This window comes from Eurytemora carolleeae, unplaced genomic scaffold (assembly GCF_000591075.1).
Source record: "Eurytemora carolleeae unplaced genomic scaffold, Eaff_2.0 scaffold2376, whole genome shotgun sequence".
Lineage (NCBI taxonomy): Eukaryota > Metazoa > Arthropoda > Copepoda > Calanoida > Temoridae > Eurytemora > Eurytemora carolleeae.
The window spans coordinates 4,926-18,438 of record NW_019398446.1 but is presented as its reverse complement, the minus strand read 5'-3'; the positions used below and the strand labels follow the sequence as shown (position 1 = coordinate 18,438).

The window sequence follows — 13,513 nt, the reverse complement described above, 5'->3', positions numbered from 1 at the left end:
TTAGAAAACATATTTTTGTTGTAGGTTGATGACCAATTGTTTTGTGGGTTCTGTGACGAGAAATTGGATTGGAGAATTCGGAAAAATATCACAGCTCACACCAAGTCCTCAAAACATATTAAGGCAATGGCAGTCGTCAAAGAGAAAGACAGTAAGTGGTCCCTTTTATTCAAATTTTAACGAGATTTTGATTCCTTCCTGCAATTGAAGCTATATTTTTGGTCTCATAACATGGAACAGAAAATGGCGCAAAACTAAACAGGGACTTAATCTCAAAGGACCCTACATGTATAGTGTTGTTGTCCGGTTAACAACAATACCCTTGAAACTGTTTGGCTGTGATAACTACGATGCCTTCCTTTTTGTTCACAAGATAAAGGTTTAAATGGTAATGTTGTGAATTAGACATGCCACTCTATAAAAGGAGGGTCACTAGAAACTTCAACTACAGTCCCTTTAAAGCATCTTATTTAGAAGAAGTGGTTAACGATACAGTTGATGATGCTGATTGGTTGGACGATTCAGAAGATTTGATTGAAGATGTTGAGGATGAAGACGAGGATGATGAGGATGAAGATGACGACGAGTATGAGGTCAGAATGAGGGGAGGAAAGCTAGTCTCATAATTTCAGCATCTGAGCAATATTATTTTCATTTTGTTATCGGAGATTATTGCATCGATTATGGATCAGCATTTGGAGGTTGCTCGGATAGTAAAATAAGAAAGAATGTCGTTTGGATACAAAAATTATATGGTTTGTTTCATTATATGGTTTGTTATCGGTGATTATTTGGAGGTTGCTCGGATAGTAAAATAAGAAAGAATGTCGTTTGGATACAAAAATTATATGGTTTGTTTCGTCCCGTCGAAGAAGACTTTTTCTATGTGCGGAATACAATTAGACTGAACCTTGCCTCCTTCTCAAATTTTGTGATAAATTATTCAACTCTCGAAATGGCCCCACACTAAAAAATATTTAATCAAAAAGTTAAAACTTCTCATACTTAGCTGTCATAGCTCTTTGATTGTTTAAAAATACAACTGAAACTTCTTTTTAAGATTGAAAACCCACCAAAACGTATCAGCAAGAAGACTGGAGGGCCAACATCCTCTAGAATATCTTTGAAAACTAGACTTGAGCAATTCAATGACCTCGTGGAGTTCGAGGGAGAGGTCGTGTGTCGAATCTGCAAGGTGGTCCTGGAGTGGACAAAAAGATCAAGGATCAATGATCATATGCGATCTCAGAAACATATAAAGGCAGCGCGGAAAATGGCAGATTTGCAAGTTCCGCCAGAACTTTCTGATGCTGAAAGGTATTTTTTATTTTTTTCTACTTCTAATTTGGCGTAAAAGAATCAAACCTGATCTTTTTTTCGGGGGGGAAAACCAAAAAACGTATGCATGACATTCAGTGGAGCGGGAGAGTGTGGTATTGTGTTTGTGTGTGGGGGGGTTAGCCAAAATGAGTTTATTTCATAAACCTCTTATTTATGTCAAATAATGCTTGGCCGGTTAATAATTTTGTTTTGAGTGAAGTCTCTATAATTGTTGTTTAAATGTTATGTTTTAGTTAAGAATTTTGACCAAAAACTTGCTATTTCATTGAAAACTCTTAACATAAGATTTTTCAACACGCTACTCTGATTAATTCAAGGTTTTGCGTGCTGCCGACGCCCCAAAATCTTTTCTATACGGCTGTTAGAATCTATTCATATATTTAGATTTTCCCGAAACCGCTGTGCTTTCTTGTACTTTTGCTATAAAATATATGTTTTTCTTCCGAAATAGCTTGATATAACAAAGACGAAATCTAAATATATTTGGGGTTTACAGGATCCATTCAAGAATAGATATATAAACGGGAAAAGTAATTATAAATTAAAATCATTATAAATCAATGCAAGCTACAATTCTTACAATGTTTGTAAATGAAAAAATTATCAGAATATATTAATTTTGTCTATTCCCACCATCAAACACAAGACAAATGCATTAAAAGAGGAGTATTGAGGCAAAAACCAGTCACACCCCCCCCCCTGACCCACTTAAATACCCCACGGGGGGGGGGATTGCATGTTCCTTTCTGTATTTAAAATTTAATTGTTTCTCTTTCAAACCAAAAAAGTTTCCACATTTTGCCGAAACATATTTCAATGGTACAGTGAACGTAATGGTCAAAAAGTGGTTTGTATAGTTTCACTTAAAACTTATCTAATTTTTCTATGCACTAGATACTATAAGATTCAACATCATATATAACATCAAATCATCAAAATACATCATAGGAATTGAGTCTTTGCCACAAACTCAACTTTTCTATTTCTTTGGAAACCGATGTCATTGACCTTTTATAATTTCAGCAATTAATTCTGTTAGATCAATTAGTCTAAGTTTGACATATCAAACTCAGATTTAAAATATATAGGGATGAGAAATTTAGAGTTTGGGGCAAGAACTCAGTTCCTTTTCGAAAAAATGATAAGTTTAAATAACATAACTATTAAGTTCAAGCTAAAAATAATATATTAGCTACTGATGGCATTCTACAATCTAGGTTTCGTAATTGTCCATTTCTTTTTCTCAACTCGGATTTCAAAGTTTATAAATGAATGGAAATTTTTTTATGATAAAAGTTTTAGGGGGTTTTGTTCGGTTGTTTCGAGGGTACTGTTTTAAATCGGATATACCCATATTTTATATCTTGTTTTACTTGAAGTTCCAAGTACAGTATCTGTAATAACAATGAAATAAATAAATAGATAAATAAATAAATGATAGAATTAAGTTTGCAATTAAAAACACTGAAAAATCAAAGTTTGCTTTCTAGTTGAAGAAAAAAAGTGTTTACTCATTTAGCTGAACCGAAGAGTAATTAACACTAATTACCAGAAATCTATCATAATTATTAATAATAATTAGGAACAAATTACAGGTCTAATTCTTAATTATGGTTTTTAACCTTTTTATCAATATCTGTATATCAATATATACAATAAACAAACCTTTGAGATGTTTTTCAATGAATTATTTATTTAAGGTATTTAAGATCTTCAACAGCGATTCTTCTTTTTTAAGGCTTTTTATTTTTTCTTTACGAAAAGATAATAAAAATAACTAAATTTTTCAATGGTTACAACAATTTACAATGGTCGCATGGCTTCTTTAGAATTAGAAGGAACCCGTTTTCCATTATGTCGAACAAAAAATTGCCGTAATTGATCTTTATACAATATGTAGGTATAAACTCAAATTTGGCGACATCTATTCACCTCTTTTATTAAATATCTATTAATGCAACTTGTCTAATCGGGACATTATGGTTTTGCCGGGATTTGAAGTTTTTTGTTTTTTAAATATTTAAATTCAAGTTTTTTAAACCTTAAACAAACAACAATTATAAATTTATTCAATTCAAGTTCCCTGATAATTTTTTTTCTGAAAATCCGCGAACTATATATGGAAACCTGCTTTGCCGGTATAAAATGTTAACTTAATTATGTTCGCATTTATTCAAATGTTACTTATTTGCCTCGGAACAAATAAGAAACTTGTTATATCCAAGATTATGAAATTGTGAGTAAAATTTAAAGATAAAAATTCTTTCAAAACTGAATAAATGTTTTGCTTTATCAATAAAGGTTCCAAGAAATGACCATTTCTAAAATATTTGAATAAACAGTTTTTCTCTGCAAAACTAATCTGATTGAAAACTGTTCTAAGAAAATTCAATTTTTTCATTTAGTTTAAAACATTAAATAGGAGATTAAAACTTATTAAATTGAAAAATTTAATTACACAGTTGAGCATTGTTTTAAGACATAAATCTGAAAATCGTGATCAAATGACAAAAAAGCTGAAAAAAACCTTTAATCAATTCTTTTACAACATCTGTAAGTTATATTAGAGCTTACACGGTCAACTCTAGACTGAAGGAGAAGGTCAAACTCATGCGACTTTACTGCTACGACTTTGTGACCTCAGAGCTCCACTAGTTTTGATTTTAATCACAAATATGAACAAAGCTTATTTTGTCACATATTAGAAATTCAAAACATTTTTTTCTTAGTCATTCAAAATCAACTTAATAAAGTATACTAGACTTACTGACTGTTAAACCAAGATATTTGAATCACTCTGTACAATGCACTAGGAGTAACCTTTATTGTACATTCAAAATCAACTTATTAAAGTATACTAGACTTACTGACTGTTAAACCAAGATATTTGAATCACTCTGTACCATGCACTAGGAGTAACCTTTATTGTACATTCAAAATCAACTTATTAAAGTATACTAGACTTACTGACTGTTAAACCAAGATATTTGAATCACTCTGTACCATGCACTAGGAGTAACCTTTATTGTACATTCAAAATCAACTTATTAAAGTATACTAGACTTACTGACTGTTAAACTAAGATATTTGAATCACTCTGTACCATGCACTAGGAGTTACCTTTATTGTACATTCAAAATCAACTTATTAAAGTATACTATTCTTACTGACTGTTAAACCAAGATATTTGAATCACTCTGTACCATGCACTAGTTGTAACCTTTATTTAGCATTGCACATTTTATTTTTTTGATGTTTTTCTTACTTTCTATATTTCTCATAGACAGTTCTTGCGGAAGAAAAAGAACAAAGAGTTCAAAACAATATACAATGTTTTATTTATTAGATTTTATCGTTTTCACATCTACGTACTACGTATGTTGACATGTTGTCGATGTAGGCAAGTATAATTAATTACAATTAGTATTTCAAATGTTTTGTATTTTCAACATTACAGGCACAGTGAACTGAATTATCCACATTCGGACTCGAGAATCTATCATCAGGATTATGCCAAATACGCTATTAAAACGAGAGTGTTAAGATAGAACCATTCATATCCAGGGCTTCTAAATAGCATTATAATCATAAAAATCAAATTTCTTCAAAACGATAAGAAAAAAGGACATAGCAATAATGGAAAAAAGTTTCTAATAACATTGGGTTAAATTTAATCCAAACAATTATGCTCTTTTTAGATTCCAATTATCTTACGCATACAAACATTAGACTATAGTGAGATGTTTTCAATAGAAAATCTATCTCAGGCGGTTCGGCTATACATGTCACGTGAACTAGACAGCAGTACACTGATGGTACGACTTTTAGACCTAGGCTGAGCAAAGAAAAGGAATTTAGTTTTGCCACAAATTCAACTTTTCTAATCTCTACTTCTTTGCAACCTGGTGGTGTACACTTTTGAGATTTTAAACCTAGATTATTTGATCTGACTGAAATAATAGTTTGAAATATCTAGGCTCTGCGACGTTGGGGTACAAAGATATAGGGTTAGAAAACTTGAGTTTGTGGTAAATACTCAATTCCTTTATCCAATTACAAATTAGAAATTCAAAACATTTTTCTTCTTCTTTAAAAAGATAAAGTATAATTCAATACGTACTAGATTTTAATATTATACGTACAATTTACTTTATTTTGACATGATGATGTAAGAATAGTATGTAAACTTAGTAGAGCACAGAATTTTGCAATTTATATAGCGTTTCAGTATTAATTTCATCATTTATATATATAACGTTGTAATCTCTGTTTATCTTTCTGTCTGTCTGTTTGTTTGTTTGTCCGATCATAACTCTGGACCAATTTGCCTCAAATGTTGATTTGGCAACTCAGGAGACCAACGGGAATGATCTTAGCTTGATTTTGAGATTCTAAGTTGAGTCGGTCGACTTAAATAGCACAAATTTAGTGTTAAGTGATTCCAGGGACCAGAATCACTTTGTTGATTCCAGGGACCGGATTTCAGTTTCCAGTTCCAACCAAAAACATAGCGCTTGAGTAGAAAATTCTAGACACGTTCCGGGTTCTATTTCATTCTATTGATATTTAAACGATGATTATGCGAAATATTCAGTCATAGTTTTTGTCTTTTTTTACGTTAAAAATGAAGCGCTAGGTTAAATGAAATTCTTTTATTGAGTACTTGGTATTTTTCAGACTCAAGGAATAGTTGATTTGGTTCAGAAAGACGGAATACAGATTTTCTTTCCTATAAATCGTCGGAGACGGATTAAGGTATTTTTAAAGATTAAATGTGAACATTTGGGGACAAATTCTGAAGATTTTAGTATTTTTATAGCTATCTTTGGTTCGTTATAGTTAAAGCAAGACGGGTTTTAGTTTTGACTTTATTAGACTCCGGGCGTCTTACTTTTTCTATTCTAACCGCTTTTATTTTATCATAGATTTGATGCTAGAGGGATTATTTCTTTAGTTTTTGAATCTGAGACCGTGATACTACTTTAAGAGGAGAATGAGTTCATTTTCGTGAAAGGATTTGGATTTCAAGATTGTTTTCTCTTCACTCAGTAACCGGGGATTACAAGACCCGTATCGACGATGATTTCTAGGTAGGAAAACAAATGTTTTATGATTATGATTTCTCAGGATTCCCCTGACGAAACATTTAGTTTTCCGGTAAAATTATTTATTCCTGAAAATAAATTAATTATTAAAAGGCTGACTATAGATTTCTTTAAAATTGGAGATTATGAGAGTGAATAATGAATACATCTAATATCATTCCGAACAAACCAAATTTAAACTATACCAATAATATATGTATTATTTAATATATGTATGTATATTAAATGTGTGTGTGAATAAATCTTTTGTAAAAAATCGTTCAAGTGCGGGTAAACGGCGGGAGAAACTTTCAATAACCTGGTCAGCGATGTGTTCCCAAGCTAGGCATAAATAAAATATTCATAATTTGATTAACAAGATTGTTGTATGGTCCATACCTCAGTACAATCCCGTCTAGTGTACCAAGCTTGTTGTATGGTCCGTACCTCAGTACAATCCCGTCTAGTGTACCAAGCTTGTTGTATGGTCCGTACCTCAGTACAATCTCGTCTAGTGTACCAAGCACACAATATAGGCTAGTTGGATCTATGTGGGATCCATGTCAACTATAGATCTTGCAAGGCTGCTTCTTTTGCATAAAACGTGTTGGGTCGACTCTACGTAGGTAGCCTGACTGGACGGTACGACTGAATGTATATACAGTACGTGTTGTACCGACTCGGATCATGAACCTTTTAGTAGTGAAGCATGCAATGTCCACTCAGAGATTATGGACATTTTTAGGGAAGATTGTACCGAGGGCTATTTTAGCCTTGCTCATTCATTTCTTTAAGATTGGCAAAAAAGTTCTGAAATTATAGCACGTAATATTCTCGTGTTTTCTTCAAACGTTCTGAAATTATAGCACGTAATATTCTCGTGTTTTCTTCAAACGTTCTGAAATTATAGCACGTAATATTCTCGTGTTTTCTTCAAACGTGCTAGTTCCGGTCAACTGGAAAAAAAGTATATTTTGAAATTATAAAAGTCTAAATTGTTAATATATTACCAAGGTCTTAATTTGCACTCCATCCTTAACTGTACTTGATGTTATGTATTATATTATTTAGTGAACGAGGAAAGATTAAAAGATAGAATTTTTTTCATTTCTCTCCTAATTGTATTTCTATCCTTATTAGTTCTTTTATTATTACATTACATGCTACTAAATATGTAAATAATATTAGATATGTTTTCTTTCTGGAGAAATAGAGACTGCACTTATATAAATATACTATTTCATCATGCTGCAGTCGATCACGGTAAATTAGTGGTTTAAAGTCAGCGAGTCTTAACTTTGGAACCCATTTTCAACTTTTAAAGGCATATTTTTCGTATTTATTTTTATGGAATTTTAAGTTGACTGTATATTTTGTACATTTAAAAACATAAAGTATGGTTCGTTGTAATTAGATGTCTGTGCAGTAGAAACCAATACCCATAAAACTGTAGGAAAGGAATTTCATGTTCTAATTTTGATTTTTAATGATAAATTAAACATAAAGCACAACAATAGTGCAGTGTACACAGACCCTTTTCAATTAAAAATTGATTTTCAAGCTAATTATATCATGCTTTGCTTTATAATAACAGCAAATACAAATAAGCTTGCTTAAAAGTACGTCCTAAACATATCAAATATATCAAATATATCATAAAAAATGAAACTAGCGAAAGGGCCCGGCGTTACCATTAGAAAAAAATATTTGAAAAAAAATAAATTAAAAAAATAAATTGCGAATTTTTTATAGCCTATAAAACACTCATTAGTGTCCATAAAAAATTCAGCCCAATCGGTCGAGCGGTCTACAGAGATTTATACAGGGTGTCCCAATAAATATGTGAATTCAGAGTGACGAATTCGTTTGCTATGTTCACATTTTGTTTGTTTATGTTTTGACTGCATACGGTTGTACTTCGTAAAACAAGAAAATTGCAGTATACAAACAGAGTAAACTTGTCGGTCTTCACTTTTCATCTTGCGGAGACATTATAAAATTATGGCTTTTGAAATTAGGTATTACAATGCTAATTCATAACAAAGACGATATCGAATTCGTCACTGAATTCCCATGTTTTTTGGGACACCCTGTACAAATGTCACGAGCGTGGGAGAGAGATCACAGTGTTTCAAAGGTTGCAAGCTCTCACACAAAAGTAGACGAGAATTTTGATAATTTGGTTGTAGAAAGGGAAAGCTTAAACAAGTACTGTTAATTTCTTACATGTATACAAGGTTATAATGCAAGGAAAGGAAAGTTGTTTCAGAAGTGTATGCATCTTTTGTACTGCAGTGTACTGCCTCTGGGCGGTAATGTAAACACAAGACAGATGTCACAGCCTGACATGGGATCCATCTTTCACATAAAAAATCAAAGAAATATTCTGGTCAAAGGAAACTATTATGTGAATTATCAAAATCATCAAAATAAATGCTTTTAATCTCCTCGAATACTAAACGAACACTGATGCATCTATTCTTGTTTACAAATTCCGCCCAGAGAGAACTGGTTTCAATATGTACACAGAGTCTATACATGTACAAACAAGTATAATTGAATCTGTGAGGGTAAAATCATAGGTCAAGGCATTGTCATATTTCAAAATAGATTTTTTCTATTAGTCTGGATATAACTTTCTTGTTTTCAATGTGTTCAGTTTATTCTCATCTTGTAAAATAGATCTAAACGTAATAAAATTGCTAATTTGGTATCTGGAATAAATGTTACAAAGAGAAGAAAAATATTTTTCTGGTCAATCAAAAATAAGACAAAACATACGTAAATCTGTTTTCTACTATAGGTCGTTTAGCTTTGCAACCTTTGATATTTAAAACCACAGCTGAAATATACTGAGCCTCTGCTACAAGCTTTGATTTTCTAATCTCTATATCTTTGTAATCCAATGTTAAAGACCTTAGATATTTAAAAACTATAAATTCTGTTAGATAAAATAATAAAAGTTTGAACCATAAAAGATTTCCACCAAAGATAAAGGTAGGGTTGTTTATCTTTTTTTAAAACCGATCGAAAAAACGACAGTTTTTCTTTTTGATTAAATTTTTTTCTAAAGATGATCGTTTCGTTTTTTGAAAAAAATATAGTTTTGAAAACGAACCACTCTTTTTGAACTTTCAAAAGACGAAAAACGGTCGAATTTTAAAAACAGGCGTTTCTTTTTTAAAACGATCGTTTGTGAAAAAAAATATTTGCTATTGAATCAAGCTTTTTTCAGTAGGATAACGATCGTTAACGAAGGATCGTCGTTAATGTTCGTTAACGAAGAGCTTTTTTAAACGTTTGTTAAGTTTTTCGTTTTTTCTTCATCGTTTGTAAAACGAAACGATCATTTTTCAATAAAAAGGAAACTATCAATTCCTAGATAAAGGGATTAGAAGAATTGAGTTAGTGGTAAATCAAATAGTCAAAGATTTAAATATTAAAACTGTATTAAATTATAGTTTATGCACGATAGCAATCCTTTTTTTAAATAAAAAAATCTTTAAAAAAATACTAAATAGTTAGTTGCTGAATGGATAAAACTGTGACAAAACAAAAGAATAAATAAACAGTGATAACAAAAAAAGTGAAACGATCGTTTTTTAAAACAATCATATAAAAACGGTCCCAAATCGTTTTATTAAAAACGATCGTTTTCAAAAACGATCGCTATTCGAGTGGGTCGTTTTTAAAAACGATCGTTTTTTTCCGAAAACGAAACGATCGTTTTTGAAAACAAAACAAAAAACTATCGTTTAACGATCGTTTAACGATCGTTTACAAAAACGATTAACAACCCTATATGTGGATAATGAGATAGATACTTTCTACAGTGTTCCCGCGACACCAAATAAAACCATGAGCTCACAGAGCTGTCGAAGAAAACGTATAATTTATAATTTGTAGCGCCTGTCCTCAGATTCTCAAACAGCGAAGAAAAAGTATATAATTATTAAACCGCACAGTTCATATATCAATTGTGTATATTTATTTGCAATTAAATTGAATTAAAATCTATTTATTTGATGAAAAAAATGACAAATTGATTAAATAATTGTAGCTTGAAGTTCTGCAATCAGTTTCAGCAACAAAAACAAAACTGAACTCCTGTCAACTTTTAGTTTTCAATTTAATTTAATTTTAGAGTAGAAGAAAGTGTTTATTCCACTATAAAGAATGTCCTTGTAATTTTTTTTAAAGAAGGCAGAGCCTGATTCACAATGGTCAGATTCGTATTTACAATTTCAGCCAGGAGAGAACGCAGCGTTGATGCGGATGGCCCGTACAGGATTTACTTATTCATAATGCTGTACAGTTTACGTTAATCAATCAATATTCATAATGCTATACAGTTTACGTTAATCAATCAATATTCATAATGCTGTACAGTACAGTACTGTGCAGTTTACGTTAATCAATCAATTTAGATGGAAATTAATGTCTACAGGGAGGAAGCATGACTAGCACTTAGTCTCAATAATCATGAAAATATAAACATTTTCTTTAAACCCCTTGTGCACTTTCACATGAGCGAATTGAGGCTTTGCACTTCTTCAACCCGACATGTAACGGCTTGATATGGATGCCTGGTACGTGTCAACCCTGCATCATGTTACTTGATCCGTGAGAACTAAAGCTGTTAGAAGGTATCTGTATCTGTCTCTCTGTCTGTTTGTTTTTATACAATAAACGTCAAAACGGCTGAACCGAGCAGATCCAAATTTTGTGTGGGACCTCATATGACCCCAGGGAAGTTTTAATGGATGATCAAAATTTCAAAAATGTGCCTATAACAAAATTTGTTTTTCATAAAATTTTAAAAATCCATGAATTGTTTTTCATAAAATCCGCGACCTTTTTTGTTTTTGTTTAACAACTTATACAAAGAGAAAATGCTCACAATTGAAATATAAGGTGGGCGGGAAACGCCTTAAAAGTCTTGCAAAAAAACTTGCAAGCGCAGTTCAATTCAATTCAATTGTTGTTGTTGTTGTTGTTGTTGTTGTTGTTGTTGTTGTTGTTGTTGTTGTTGTTGTTGTTGTTGTTGTTGTTGTTGTTGTTGTTGTTGTTGTTGTTGTTGTTGTTGTTGTTGTTGTTGTTGTTGTTGTTGTTGTTGTTGTTGNAGAGTTTGAAACAAAGAGCTCAGGTTGTTGTTGTTGTTGTTGTTGTTGTTGTTGATATCAGAATTCAATTAAATGTAACTGTTTTAAAAGTTAAAAAGTTTAAATACAAAATACAAGATATTTAATTTAATAAGAAGAACTTGTTCTTTACAGTCTCTGTTGAGATTTCAGTTTTTAATAACTTATTTATTGCATATGAAGGTTTATTGAAATTCTTATAACTGATTGAAAACTTCAAAAGATTTCAAACAAAAATATCAAAACTTTCTATTTGCAAAATATTAAATATTGTATGAATATAAAGTATATAATTCTAAACTGGAAATTATTATTTAGTGTCTTTTTAATTAATAAATTTTATCATCTAATTTTTTCTCAATATTTTCAAAATAAAAAAAAAGTTTTTTTTTTAATTACAAAATTTTAAATCTTTTGTAACTTGTTTAAGGAAAACAACATTAAAAACTGTTATCTGGCTTGCATAGCACTTTTATTTCTGAGGACCATGCATTCAAATTTTTTACCATCTCTATAACTGCAACGCTTGGCCTCCTAGGCTGTCCTAGCCTTGGCGCATAAAGGAATTGATTCTTTGCCACAAACTCAGATTTTCTAATCCCTTTATCTTTGCAACCCAATACCCCTTAGATATTTCAAACTATGAATTAGAGTTATGAGTATGAGTTCTTTTACATCACATTATCTAACTTTGAAATGTCAAAGGTCAGAGTTTGTGGCAAAGACTCAATTTCTTTTTTAAAAGTTAATTTTACTGGTTTTTCTTTTACTTTTCTAAAACAGAAATTTTTAAAGAAAACTTTTGCTTCTAAATCTTTTGATGAATCAATAAATAATACTGGTAACAAGTTATTAAAATTAGTGTCCTAATTTAATAAAAAGGAGAAGTCGTTGAACTACCTAATTATAGAGGTCGCTGAACTACCTAGAGAAGTCGCTGAACTACCTAATTAGAGAGGTCGCTGAACTACCTAATCAGAGAGGTCGCTGAACTACCTAATTAGAGAGGTCGCTGAACTACCTAATTAAGAGAGGTCGCTGAACTACCTAATTAGAGAGGTCGCTGAACTACCTAATTAGAGAGGTCGCTGAACTACCTAATTAGAGAACTACCTATCGCCAGTTAATTAAATTTGATCCCTGGCTGTTCTCTTTCCTTTCTTATTTTCTGCAGTGCATTGCTTTGCTTTAAAATACACATTAAATGGCTTCAGTGTCGTCTTACTCCTCCGCAGTTTTATGGGTATCTCTGTACTTAAATAAAGAAAGTACAAAGCCCATTTCTATAGTTCTCAAATATGAGGAAAATCTGGCTCAAATACAAAGAAGAAATCTCTCAAGCCAATAATAGTTTCGGCACTTTGACACTTTGTTATAGAGTTGAAAAAATATAGAAGTGGAAATTCAATTGTAAGGTTGTGTTTAACTTTTTTGACAATTATTCATCCATTTATGTATTTTTCTTAAGTCTTTTTTTAGAAATAATTATTGTCATTATTTCATTACTATCTTCACCGTATATTTTATTAGAAAATGAGGTTGTAATTTTTTTTCCAGATTTTTACATGCTTTATCTCATAATTTGTATCTTTCCTTTACTTTTTCCTCATTAATTTCCTTATCTTGAGCCTTTCTTTTCAACTTTTTATTTTAAAAGAAAATTGTAAATGGAAGGTTTAGTTTATCTAATTTTATCACAAAACTTTGATCCCAATTATTCTATAATTGTTAAAAACTTTTTATATTTTCTTCTCTACTAAAGTGATCCCCATAAAACTGTGGAATAGGAAGACGACAACTAATCAATCTTAAATGTACATTTGATGTTGTTATAAAGCAAAAATTTAATTACTATATTGAAATTCTAGTATTCAAATCTCTATATCTTTGCATCATGATAGTGTAAACAATTGATTTTTTAAACTTACTATTTCATCCTACAGAATT

At 31.1% G+C, this 13,513-nt stretch overlaps 1 protein-coding gene across 1 annotated transcript; it reads left to right on the top strand.

Annotated features, from left to right (window-relative positions):
* Nucleotides 1–24: 24 nt before the first annotated feature.
* LOC111717384 (uncharacterized) lies at nt 25–1,317 on the top strand (the record flags this gene model as incomplete). The annotated part of the gene is given in 3 exon segments (XM_023492879.1): nt 25–151; nt 475–593; nt 1,061–1,317. Coding segments are annotated over 3 exon segments (503 nt in total), but the record flags the coding sequence as incomplete, so codon positions are not given.
* Nucleotides 1,318–13,513: the final 12,196 nt, after the last annotated feature.